Raw genomic sequence first — 14,527 nt, forward strand, 5'->3', positions numbered from 1 at the left:
AGGGATAGATAGTCTTTCACCCATTACTCATAGATCCCGCCTCATTTTCCGGATCATTCCGTTGGCGAAGATCAAGCGTAAGGTCATTCCATATTCTAAAAATCGGACGGAAGACCTCCTCGTTGCTCGCAACGAGATCGTGTCTAGTTTATTTTTATTATTTATAAATATATAAAGGTGTTAAGCAGTAATGTCACCTCTGATTTTTTTTATAGATCTTTAGGACATCCTTTTTACACTAGGGTTTCAGCATTGAAAAACCAGTATAAGCTCTTTAATTATTTTATAAGATTTTTTTTATGCATTTTTCAGAGAAATTAATTTTTTTTTAATTTTTTTTGTTGTTGGTAAATTTGGCATTTTATGGTTTAACATTTGCCGTTAATAAATACTTAATATAAATATTCATTAGAATATGTAAAGAAGGCCCAGATAGACATTTTAATTTTAAATATACAATTATTTATGAAAATAAAACACTATATTTATTAGATTTTCATATTAGCAGATTTTTAATTTTAAATCATCTTATTTACAAATGAAACATTTTTTTTTTTCATTTTTTATGAAAAAAAAATTCATAAATAATTAAGACCTGATATTGTCCTTTCAGTGCTGAAACCATAACTTTATAGGAATATTTAAAGATCTATGAAATAAAAATTTGGATGTGGCATCCCTCCTTAATAGTAATACTAGGGCCCATATTTGGATACTAGATGTAGTAGATACATGTACTATATATCTTTTACAACGGTATCTAAAACTGACGGAAATGACGTACTATACAGGGAGTATTCATTATTGCCAATATTTTAGTAATTGAAGATAGGTTTAATTCAATTGTACCTATCTTCAATTCATTGCATTTGTACCTATCTTCAAATCAATTGTACCTATCTTCAAATGAATTAAAGATAGGTATAATTGAATTGTACCTATCTCTAATTCAACTTGAAGATAGGTACAATTGAATTGAAGATAGCTACAATTGAATTGAAGATAGGTACAATTGAATTGAAGATAGGTACAATTATTTGAAGATAGGTACAAATATTTGAATATATGTTAATTTGGCGTTCCATTTCTGACTCGCATGAGCATTCGTTTCATGGAGCGCATAATCGCACGTCCAATCGCATTGGCGAACGTTCAATCGTCCGATCACCTGGTCTCTCGCGCGATCCTATCGCAAAATCTTTCAACAGTCGGTTTCACTGTACAACAGTCGCATACAGACGCTAGATATATCGCAAGATTTAATGCGTTTACATCGAACAACGCTCATTTACATCGTGCGAAATTCGTACGAATACTTTTTCATATGCAATTATTTCGGCAACAGTTTACGATTCATATCTAATTTTATCGGTCGCATAATTATATTCAGTAGCTTCTGCTCTTGCGCCAATTGTGAAAGCGGCTTTATATGACTGTTGTTACAATTTACTTCTTCCATAAAGAAGCATATTTTGTCCCAAATGCTTTCATACTAATGTTTTATAGAAACAGTTTTTGGAAATATCCAAGTAATTAACATTTAAACTGAATTGAAATAAAATATGTTGAATGATATGAATTTAAACAAAAAGTATTTTCTAAGAAATTTTGTAATGGAATGAAAACACACACTACTATTTTGAATATTTTAATACATTTAAAACTGAGCTGAATGTGCATATGTATCATCAATCATTTGCATAAATTGCATAATCATTGCAAAAACTTATATGACGAAATACATTTGAATGGATCTGCCCCTTTACATTGACTTATTTCGTAAATATATGTATATGTTGGAGAAGCTGTACAAGTTCTATTGTAAATGCAATATAAAAATAAAATATGTCTTTGTAAAAATGCTATAAGATCTTTCATTTTTTTAGAAATAAAATAATTTATTATTATTACATTATTCTTATAAACATTTTCTTAACATTGCAAATTCTAATAACTTGTAAACTGAAGCTAAAGCAATAAAGTTAAGCTAAAGGTACATCAACTTTTCGAGGCTTGCAATAATATTCAAAAGGCAGTGTTAGTCTTCCTAAATGTAATATCATAATTGCGTCTTTTATTTTTTAAAATACAGGTAATATCTTCTTCAAATTTACCATGCAGGTTTGCTGAAAAAGGCCCTAAAAATGAAGTACCTTTGCCCTAAGCGATATATAATTTAAGGTAATGAATGATTTGCGTGTCTACTGTTGAACCCTATCCTTCGTTAATGAAGACATTTCTTTCGGTTGTTGCAAGTAATAACTTTATTCCTAGATTTATATTGATTGCTTAATTACTGTTTTATCCACTTTACAATTGCACTATCAATGTTAAAAACCAACAACTACTTTTATATTAACATTTAAAAGTGATTGGAATTTTGATTTTAAAAATGCCTTTGTTAGGTATTGTTATGATATGCTTGAAAGCTGTTTTATTCAAATGCCCTACTACAATTTCTTAATCATAATTTCCTAGATTGTTTCTTGATATTAGTTAATATTCAAATTTTAATCACAAAATTCATAGGCGAAAGAGCTTAAGGTTGTCCGATCCTCAGTCTCAAAGTATTTTTTTCACCAAAAAATTATTGCAAATTTACCTACAATGGATATAATAAAAAATAATAAACAAATTGAGCCTGAAGAAAAGTACCGGTACATAATCAAGTGGCTCGAACTCTTTACCAACATGTAATTAAGTTGTAGTTCTTCGTGAATCCACTACGCTAAGCATGTAGTTGAATTAACACTAGAATACTAATTCAAATTGTCGGTATAAAGTCAGATTAATGGCACGAATAAAAGAAATCCGCATAATTAAGAGTTTTTGAACATCGCTTAGGATCGGAGATCGTCAATGCTTTTTATTCTAGCTTGGCAAATTTTACCATCACCTATTTATTGTATTTAACATTAAGGTTCAGTTTCAAAGACTTATAAAGAACGTTTTAATCTTGGGATTTGATTTCTTCAGCTAGATTTTGGTCTTTGTTATTTACATCTACCAAATCAACTTTTTCTTCATTACGTTCTTTAGAGCTTGCGTCTGTTCCTCCTTTGTCTTTACCAGTTTGTACAACTTCAGTAGCTCGACTGTTTTCATTATTTTCTAACTTATTTGTGGGGCACAAATTATCTGGCGACACTTTCTGACTATCCAAATTGTTTCCTTTTTCTAAGTTAGGATTCTGCGAATCCTTTAAACCATTTGATTCTGTACTAAGGCATTCTTTTTGTCCAAGGTTGCTAGACGATTCTCGTTTGTTGTCTTCTTTAATTTTGTCTCCATCAATACTATCTGACGATTCCGGTCCGGCTGTAGCAGCGTTAATTGTTTCGGAATCTGAGTTGATTGATGTTACCTTTTTATCGTCCTTATTGGTGTCTATTTCTTTGTTTATAGTGCCTGAAGTTTCTGCCTCAGGAGATTTGTTCTCTGATGTTTCCGATTGTTCTTTTGTGAAATCAGTGTTATTAACAGGGCTGCTATTGTTTCCATCATTATTTTCTATATTTTCACTTTTCTGTAAACTAGACGATTCTATCTCATTTTCAGTCGTCACATGATCCGCAGTATGCAATTCATGACATTTATCTAACATTTCGTTGACGTCAGGGTCGTTTTCATTTTTAATTTTCAAAGTTTGATAGCTTAAAAACGCAACAGGGTTTTTAGGAAAGGTTTCTTTTTTAATGCAGCAGACTATCCATATAATGATAGCTATAAGAGTTAACCCTAGGAAAGTAAACCCTAACGCCATGGCGATGTTCCTTGTTTCGTTGGTACCAGTCTAAAACATAAAAATCATTAAATATAACTATTTGCAAATGCAATGTAATGTTTTACTTAGCCTAGAAAATTATAACATAATAAAAAATAAATCATAGAACGGATTAAAAGAACATTATACTCTGTCCCAGGCTCTTTTCCCGTCACCTTTTGACTATTTTCATTATAAATACACCTATCTACAATGTATGAATTAAAAAATGTTCGATATCTCTGTTGATATGGTTTCTTTTTCTACCTGAAGGTATTATTACCGGTAAAAACAATTCTGATTTATTTTACTCATTTAGAATTTTGAAGCAATTGTGCATTATTCCAACATAATCATTCCGAAACTTTCCTGAAAAATTTCCGACTTCTTTTTGTTTTCTTTAAACTATATTCTTCGACTTATGGAGATGGATGCGTATCAAAACCAATCAAAACTTAAGACTTTTTTAAACGTAGAAAAGGAATATAGCTTGCAAACCAAGAAAATTCTTTAAATTGACATACCAAAGAAAAAGAAGGTTAAGAGAACCGGTGACAGAGTTTTCTTTTGTATGGTAGATTTTGTTTTAATTGTTGAAGATAACTAATATTAACATTTTTTGTGTAATAAAATGGTGTTTTAATTTTGTATGAATACAGTAATACGATATTTATCAAAACATTACTTACCTCTTTATTAGACCCTACAACTTTTTGTTCGTTTGTTGTCGTTGCATATTGATAAGATGAAGTTTCTGCAACAGTTGTTTGTTTTTCTATCGTTGCTGTTGTTTGTTTGTTTGTGGTTGTTGTTGTTTGTTTGTCTGTGATTGTTGATAATGATGATGATGATGATGATGATGGATATTGGACTATTGTTGCAAGTTGGTCCGAGACAATGAAACTACATTCGTCGAAATTTCCGTTAGAGTCGATGATGGTAAGGACAACAGTTTGAATACAACAATGACCACTGAAAAACATATTACAGTATGTACTAATTGATACATGCAAAGCAAATTGGTTAAAAGATACATTGTATAATTTCAGACCCGACGTTGTGTATAATTTTAACTTGAAGAAAAAAGAAATTCTTTTTTTACCTCAGTAATATTGGCACAGCGGAGTTTGCGTCTTTTAAATCCGTGTGATGTAAAATTACTTCGTTAGAAGATACTTTAATGACTGATTCGTTGATGTTTCCCGATGAAACTTCGACTGATCCTGTCCAGTTATAGGAAGTACAGTTATCTGTATTCAGCGACTCTGTCGGACACGTTCCGGGAATTTGTTTGACTATGCAGTTTGCAGATTGCGTGTCCATAACCTTAAAGAAAAATAATAAATATTAATAAAAAAAAAGATTATTTATTATAAATGCATTTATAAGAGACTTAATAAACTGGTAGGATTATGACTTGATTAAAATTGAGTTTTGTTTGGTTGGTGGGTTTATTTATAATCTAAAGGTAAGTGTGTTATTCTACTGAATCGATAATTAAAATGCTGGTATTCTGATGAATCCATAATAAGAAGGCAAGAATGTTATTAAAATGAATCTATAATTTGGATGGCTAGTTTGTTATTTTAATGAATCCAAAAGTAGAAGGCTAGGATGTTATTTTAGTAAATCAATAATTCAAAGGATATGATGTTATCTCATTAAATCGATGGATGGTAAGATAAAACTTGCAGAATATCGCCTTGTTTTTGTCTGAATGGCACTGTTGAAGTTTCTTCGGGTTATCGAAAAATGTAATATTCTGAAAAAGATGATACAAGAAAATATTATATACAAGACATTAAAACTAATTGATTATTTAATAGTAATATAACCATGGTATTAAATATATATATATATATATATATATATATATATATATATATATATATATATATATATATATATATATATAGATAGATATATATATATATATATATATATATATATATATATATATATATATATATATATATATGACCTTTTTGCAACAAGAGATACGAGGACACAGGTCTGAGGGCTATCTTAAAGGGATTTCACTTTATTTGAGTTAATATCTTTTATAATCAATATTCATTTCATCAATGTTTATGTTGTCATCAATGTATGATTCGACTTACAATGTTTGAAGAGTTTCTGGAGTTACCATAACATCATATCTATAAATCTGCTTGCTATCAAAACCAACTTGGTGTACACCAATGTCTTTGTTACCATCCGAAACCGAGATGTCGAAATCATCAAAGTTTTCATCGGTATTATTTAAGGAGAAGGAAATGTTGCTTGTCTTATTAAGTCTCAGATTTCCTGAAAATAAATCAAGGAAAAAATACTTACAAAGATAATGTGTTTTTTTAAAAAAGAAATCTAAAATAATATGTTGTTTTGCAAAGATGTAAAGATTTCAGGCTTAATGCAGAAAAAAACTTACCAAACAGAGGAGATATGTCAAGTTGAACGGAGACAGGCTTGATATTAAATAATCGTGTCCGCAAGAATGGGTTCCCTTCAGTATCATTACCCCGTATTTGTATATATGAAAGGGACTATAAACAGAAAAATAATGCATTTAATGCATGTAATAACAACTACTCTTATTTGGAAAATGTATTGACATAGCACAAGAACTCATGTGCTTCTTTAAAAAGAAAAAAAATCCCGTTCATTCTTTAATGATAAAAGTTTGAAGATGCTTATTTGATGTTGACAATTCAAAATCATTCAAAGTTATGACAATTACTCCTCTTTCCTTACCTTATTAGATGGAATAAAATCGCCAGTGTATCGAGTAATCCCGTCTAAACGCACTCTAGTAACGTTAAATTCAAAAACGTCCGTTCCGCTGCTACACAATAAAGCAACCTTCGAACATGTGGAAGTTGAGTTCAGATTTGGAATATCAACAACAACCGAATATTGTTTGCCTGAAGAAAAGATAACGTTGATAAAATGCAGAATATTTAGAAAATAACATGAGGAATAAAACAATTAAAAAAAAGAACCTATTATAGGATTTCCTGTTAACTGATAAGAGTTTCCTCCCGGGCTTTTTTCCAGAATACTAGCTGAGAAATCCATTGCACTTAGAGCAGTGACGTTAACTGTCCAGGAGTCGGTTACATTTTTCTGAAGCTTCCATTGTCCCGATTCAGGATTCTGTAAATGTATGAAGATGAATATGTGCATTGAAGCGTAAATGTCACTTATTGTATTTTCATGTTAAAAAATCATGCATACACACAATTTTGAAAACTCATTTGTTTTGAAAGACTCGAAACACATGCTTTTGTAATGCTTTTGGCAAGAAACAATTTAGATCTCCTTAATGATTTTTATTTTCTAACACGATCTTAAATTTATTCATTATTTTTGCCAATAAGCTAGTTGTCAGGCGAGATGGTATTTCAAAATTAATTTTGTTATTTTTAACTTAAAAAACATAAATTCTTCATCAAACTTTTTATCAAAGTACCTTAACTATGCTAAAACGTCAAAAAAAATTAATTCCATTTAAAGTAGTCATTCCAGTGATGTCTGTCTATCAATCCTTAATAACTAAGATTATCCCGTTTGTCCAAATTAAATTTACTCACCAAAATCGAAATTTTTGAAACATTGTTTAATAGGTTAATTTCTTCATTTTCCGATAATGACACAGCTATACCTGAAATTATAATGTTAAGTCAGTGAAATGGATACAAATTAATAAACTCTCCAAATTTACTTCATAAAATCCATACCATTTGGGTTATATAAAACGACCTCGGACATCGACGTTACAGGTGTAACGGTAATCACCAGGGTCTTGGTGTATTCATCAACAGGTATTGACCTGTTCTTCGTGGTATTTGCTGGCATCTTAAACCATGAGACGAAAACATTCGAAGATGGTAATGTTTCCTTTAAAAAAAACCTTTAATGTTAGCTGTGTAGTCACACTGTCCTTATTTAATTGTTTTCATTTTATCTTTATTAATATTATCTTTTTTAAATCCTAAAAATTATTTCAAATTGAAACATTCTGAGACATTTAAAGAACTTCTAAAGTTTTCTGCTTCTTCCTAATAAAATCAAATTAGTTGATTTTAGATTTAATGAAAAAATGAAAATGAATTAAACAGGAATTTTAGAACCTTGATTTCAGTTTCAATTACTGTCTGAACTTCTGATGTATTCCTCTCAAAAACTTTTCCGCCTGTTTCCTTGGCAATGGCCGCTTTAAATGGACAGTTGTAATTACATTGCAATTAAACTTATCAAATCTCAAAAAGCGAAAAAAAGTACATACATGTACATAAGTAGCACAAATATGTCTATGATATTTTTTTTACATTATATATAGACTTGAAAAACCAATAAAAATTTTAATTAAAAAAAAATATCAGAAAAAAATATGTTGTCAAACAAATATTAATGTATTTCACAAATACTTCTGAACTTAAAACAGATATCATTCCAAATTTAAGGAGTGCATGAGATTGCTAGTAGAAAGACACATCAAAATACAAAGAGAGTAAAAAAAACACCATAATTATATGTTTACCGTATACGTCCTCTTGTGGTTGTCTGGAACAATTTCCAGTAAGAATGTAAATAGGGATTAATTTTTTTGCCTTCAGTCCATATATCACTTCTTCTTTCAATGAAGCGTTCGTTTCCCTTGCATAAGTCAATATGTAAATTTTGGAATTGTTGTTAGACAGTTCTATGCCTGCAATATCAATTGTTACCTATTTACATCTCTTAACCATCGGGTAAAATTGGTCGGTATGTTTTTAATCTAAGAAATTTACCTTTACGTATTCCTATCATGGCAGATTCCGCACAGTCACCTCCACTACTACCACTGAAGTTACCAAGAACTGATATCAGAGTCTTCAAGTCGGTTGTACTAATTCCAGTCTTCCAGTTTTCTGTCGTATATTGACATTATTTATCATCGCTACGTCACCTTTTATTTCATATACACGCTACAGTTGTTTTCGAACAAAAATGAAATTGGAACATTTATTTTTTTGTTTTTGTTTTTATCTTTTTAATATGAAAATAATTTTAGACACTTTGTGTTATGAAACTTAATTTGAATCTGGAATGAATCAAATCAGAATATGCATAATATAGGTGAATACTTTTAAAAATGATAACATACCTGAATCTGAGAATATAACCGTAACGTATCTCTTCGGTAAAAATTTGGAACCTTTGGTCTCGTTTACTATTTTCTCTATTGCCTTTATGATCATTAAAATGTCAGCCTTGGAACTCGCGGCATCAATGACAAATGTTAAGGATGTTTTTGCTGTTTCTTCTCTTGAGCGAATACCAAATATATCTCGGAAAACTTCTGAACCAATAAGCTCAAGAAGTCCCGTAGCTAAATTAAAAGAGTAAATAATTGAATTTCATTCGATTGTGCAGTATAGCGTTTGCATGAACATGATTTGTAAAATTTTTCGTCGTGAGTGCATGCTAAATGTACAATTAATAAAAGATATTTTCCCTTTGCGAACATTAATAAATGTGCTAGGATAATGAAACAGAGATAATAAGAATTGTGATAACAATGCTTATAAAAACGTATAAAAGATTTATGTAATATTTATTCATTTCATGGATGATATTTAGGAATGGTTTGAAATAATATATCAAAGATATATTGTAACCTTGATCAATTAAGTAGTATTCTGTAGCATTCACCGCCATTTCCGCTGCTGCGCTGTGGAGATAGCTGTGGGGAGCCTCGTTTTGACTTGATCTTCCTTTATAAATACCACCGGTAGCGGTAAAAGTTCTACTGGAATCATCTGGTGTTCCGTGGCTGCATTTACCATTTATTCCATTCAGGTATCTTACTGAAATTAATTCAAAGACAATAAAATAAAAACTAAAATAAATCATGGTATTTGTTACAACAGAGATGCTTTCAAGTATTGTCAATTCATTTTTCCGTTTTTAATGTTCATATTGCTTTAGTAAGGCATTTCTAATAGTCAACAAAAATTTGAGTGGTAGTCATCAAGTTAAAAGCAATATAAAGAGCTCATATTTTTTTTCATGTAAACAATGCCCATGTCATATTTTTGATGAGCTATGTATCTTGCATATAACTATACAACTGACACTCAAATTTTAGTTGATCATTAGAAATGCATTACTGATGCATTGTAAACAATAAAAATAGAAAAATTAAACTTGACCAAAATCGCTTGACCATGCCCCTTTAAAGGAAATCCACAAATTTAAAGAAGAATTACACGACCTAATGATACAGAAATACTCGAATCAGTTTGATTCAATACCTCATCTTCGTCTTTGTTAAATATTACAACCTGTACATGTACCTTACAAATTTTACAAACTAAGCACATTTTTGTTGTCCAGATAGTTTCATGAGAAGCTGCTTAGGTATGAATAAATAAATATGAGAAGACTCACCTGGCTTTGTAATTATTTGACCTGATCTGTAGCCACTTGTCAGGTTTGATCCAATTATAATGTTGTTTTCGCACTGTTCTATTCTGTTGAATAAAAGAAAAACAGATGACGTTTATGTACAGATACGCTGATTTTATTTGCATTAAGAAGAGAACCTACCCTACGTTGTATAGACCTATATATCTATTCAAAGTCTTGTAAGCAATGAATGAATGAAAAACCAATACGATATAACAATAATTTCAAGATTGTGATAGAAATTCACTTTATTTTCCTACCCATTCCCACAATTAGTACACGTATCCTCACTTGAGTCAGCAACTGCCTTTAAAATAACCTTGTCTTGTCCTGTAAATAACAATTTAAAGAGTTTAAACATATAAATAACTGTTTATTGAACAACGAAATAAAAAACTCATTGTGATTTTCATTATGGACAGTAATACATTAAGATAATAAATTGTAAAGTTTCTCTAGAAATAAAGTACAATGCAGAGATATCCTTGCTTTCAATGACAAAAACTGTTTTAGCCTTTTTATTTTACCACAGAATATCTGTTCCCAGGCAATGGATTTCTCGGGTTTAAGTTATTTAACGGCTCATCTACTTATTATGCCACTTTATATCAAAAAGTGCTACTTATTTCGACCGAATTAAAATATGTGTACAGTATAAAATACACGTACTAGTTGTAGTGTGGGGAAACTCCTTTTTTTAAATATATATCGGACAGTCACACCAAATAATATTACTTAACAATGAAAATTCTAATTAATATATATATTTAACATATATTTATTTCTCTTACAGATTTAAGAAAACATTTTAAGAAGAGTAGAAAACCCCAAGATAAAAGCTTAGGCGCAAAACTCCAGAAGATAAATTTATTCAGAAAGAACCTTTAGGGTAAGTCAGGGTACCACATCCCTGTTTTTCAACGAAATACTCGGGAGTAGAAAATATAAAGATCGCATTAATATTCTGTTTTTAATTAAAAATATGAATAACAGAGGATATTGGATATTTAAAATGAATTTTATTTCATTCCATCTAGGTTTCCCCCCTTTCCTGGAAAATACCATACACCATATTTAGTCAAGATTGATTCTGTAGTTAATGAGAAGAATGCATATTATGCTAATAAAAAAATCCAAGCCTATGACACACCCGCACGTATTTTTGATTACTTCATCATTATTACTAAAATGAGATAAATGATCGAGTTGTAAGAGTTACCAAAATTTTCGTAGATCGTGTTGTTTCCAAATAGTTCAATATAATTGGTATTGCTATAGAATTCCTGAATAATGTATAAAATAGTAGCTACGTCCTCTCGAATCAATGAAATGTTGGATTTCACCATCGCAGTATTCTTTGAAAAATCCACGATCCTGTTTCTTATTTGCTTAATGAGTATGTGAGCTGCAAAGAAAAAAGTCTCAAAATGATCACGGCATCTAATTTCTTGAACACAACTTCGTTTTACATTATTACAAACCATATACTAGTATATCAATAAACTTTTAATATTGGTAATGACACAAGCCTTAAAAAATCCAGACTTATAGAATGATTCGTATACCCATTTCAATTTGCTCCCCGTTGACGTGGTATTTTGAATCGATTGCACGCTCTGTTTTAACAAGACTCTCATAGCCGCTTATTTCATGAATTATCTGAATGAACCGTTGAAAGGATTCTTGGTCTACAAAGTAAACAATTAACAATGACAATAATTACAATGTTTAAGAGATATCTATTTTAGCAAAATATTTACATATGTGACACTATTTTTATTCTCTAGAGATGTTTTAAAATTAATTTTCAAATACTCAAAGACACGCATATTGTAGACTCTTTCGTTGTTGACGTTTAAAAGAGAATAGACGGGATGTCAGTGGTTTATATGAGGCGTTTCTTAACGACGTTTACGCTTGCACGCTGGATAAAATTGTTTCACTAACTAAACAACAATATTCTTAAATAACAAAGTACAGTTTAGCGTCTTTAAAAAATACTCATTGCATAATAGAACAATTGCCTTTGCAATAACTAATATCAGTTAACAACAAGATAAAGATTTTGTAGAATTTACAATTGCCAATATGTTTTTTGATTTGAACCTAGAGAGAAATAAAAAAGTTCATTTTCTGTTTGAATTTTTTAACGAGTCTAAAAGTCATAGTTTTAACGTCATAATTATCACCGCATGCGCTTATGAATTGACGGTTGCATCATCATGAAAACGTAAAAACATGATTTGCCTTTCTCAAACGGTAATATAAGTAATAAACAGCAATGGTAAAAAGTTCACCAGAATATGAACTTAATTAGAAATTGGCCAAAACCTCTGAGAAGCCATTTCGGCTTCACAGGCTTTGATCACGTGACTAACCAAGTTTATATCCCTGGTGATCTTTTTAATTTGCTGGGTTTTTTTCTTAATCATGTTCAAACACATATTCATATTATTAAAAAAAATAAAGAGACCTCTATGATATGATATTTTCCATTTAGCCATATGATTTAATCTGGTAATAAAATCTTACCTGAACCAAAATAGTTGTAAACTTTAAGAAATGGTGATTGTTCGGTATCATTTACCAGCTGCATCCTATCCAAGAATTTTGCAGTGGTTCTAAAGATGGCGTCCATTGTGATGGCACTATGTGACTTAGTCTCGGTTTCCGTTGGTATCTCATATGCCGGGAAACTGAGAGTAGGCTCGACATTATAACATAGAATAACCAAAACAGTCCACCCATGCATATACATGGTTAGTTAAACGCTGTTGTGTCTTAAGAGAATTTTCCTTGATCTAACGAAGGTAAATGATTTTTCAATAAAGGAAGTTTTATACAAAGTCGGTTAAGATTGGTAAATACTTCATGTCCATATAGGTAATATTTCGTAAATATTGCAACTTATCCTCCAATGATAATAGCGCAAATTTCTAACTTCCCTATTTAATGAAATACATACCTGCAAGTATTTGCTTTTATTTCCCTTAAATGTAAAGTAGGGCTCTTTTGATTTCCCTGGTCTAACAAACAATTATGCAAAATGTACACAAGATATTTTGACAGATAACCATACATAGTAAAAAGAGAGAAAAAGTGTTTGGCTGTTATTATAGATGTAATGATACACTTTGTCATGCATACAAAAGTATGCGAATCATAACTAATCCTGAAAGAATACAGAAAATATTGCTTATGAAATATTTCCTTTTTTACAAGTTCATCAAATCAACTTCCTTGCAATTTAATCCTTAAAATACATGTACTTCATCCTGTATCTATTCAGCATCCTATAATATAACAGACACAAAGGCCAATACTTTAAATCAATCTAAGGAAATTATAGTTAAATTCTTCTATTAAATCATCAGAAAATGTACTTAGAAATATGTAACTTTCGCTGACTTTTCGCTGACTTTTCAAATACTAGTATAAATTTATCCCTTATTTTGCAAAATAATTATTCATGTTAATAATTCACAACGTTTAATTATTCAAGCATTCCTTGGATCTCAATCACAAGAAGCATACACACTTGTATGTGCATATGCAGATCTAGATCTGGACTGAAAATAAATACCAAGAAAACTGAAGTTATGTCATTAAATGCCACACACCCAGCAAGAATACAACTACATGGAAGTAACCTAACCAACACAACGTCATTTACATATCTTGGAAGCATAGTTACATCAGATGGGGGTGCAGACAAGGATATAAAGACCATACTAAGTAAAGCTAGGGGTGCTTTCATGAACCTGGAAAACATCTGGAAAACACATGACATCAGTAGGAAGACAAAGTTAAGATTCTGCAACAGCTGTGTCCTGTCTGTCCTACTCTATGGAGCAGAATGCTGGATAATGACAGAAGGTGACATAAACAGGCTCTCCAGTTTTCACAACGGATGCCTCAGAAAGATCATGAGGATTTTCTGGCCTAATAAATAAAAGTACGGAAGTACTGACGGGAGTTAATTTTATCCATTATCATTAATTTTATTCAAAATGAACTATATGTGATTTTGCATGGCAAGAAGTATCAGTATTCGAAATATTTCTGAGAAATTGTATGGATCCAGGCAAGATTGAACTCTTGTCTTGTTCGACCAAACGCTCGGCTGTCCCCGTTTATCTCCGAATAGCAAGAGAGACTCTGTTTTGTCGGATATTAACGGAGACAGCCAAGCGTCTGGTTGAACGAGACTACATTGAACTCTAGCGTAGGAATACATACGACTTTAAAAAATATCTAAACTGTTTGTACTATTTAAAATCTTACTATTTTCATGGTATTAATAAATATGTT

The 14,527-nt window shown here is 30.7% G+C and overlaps 1 protein-coding gene across 1 annotated transcript; it reads right to left on the reverse strand.

The window, feature by feature from the left end:
• Positions 1 to 1,632: 1,632 nt before the first annotated feature.
• On the reverse strand, positions 1,633 to 13,078 carry LOC128180452 (uncharacterized). The gene is made up of 20 exons (XM_052848581.1): positions 12,749 to 13,078; positions 11,782 to 11,904; positions 11,436 to 11,621; positions 10,477 to 10,546; positions 10,199 to 10,281; positions 9,427 to 9,615; positions 8,913 to 9,137; positions 8,557 to 8,676; positions 8,307 to 8,474; positions 7,897 to 7,979; positions 7,504 to 7,663; positions 7,357 to 7,427; positions 6,766 to 6,919; positions 6,518 to 6,687; positions 6,195 to 6,309; positions 5,884 to 6,070; positions 5,456 to 5,525; positions 4,866 to 5,089; positions 4,453 to 4,735; positions 1,633 to 3,793 (listed from the first exon to the last, which is right to left on the reverse strand). The coding sequence occupies exons 1-20, from the start codon at positions 12,972 to 12,974 to the stop codon at positions 2,951 to 2,953; spliced, it is 3,750 nt and encodes a 1,249-aa protein (XP_052704541.1). The 5' UTR covers positions 12,975 to 13,078; the 3' UTR covers positions 1,633 to 2,950.
• Between the last annotated feature and the right edge of the window lie 1,449 nt (positions 13,079 to 14,527).

The sequence above is a fragment of the Crassostrea angulata genome, chromosome 1, assembly GCF_025612915.1.
Source record: "Crassostrea angulata isolate pt1a10 chromosome 1, ASM2561291v2, whole genome shotgun sequence".
Taxonomy (NCBI): Eukaryota; Metazoa; Mollusca; class Bivalvia; order Ostreida; family Ostreidae; genus Magallana; species Magallana angulata.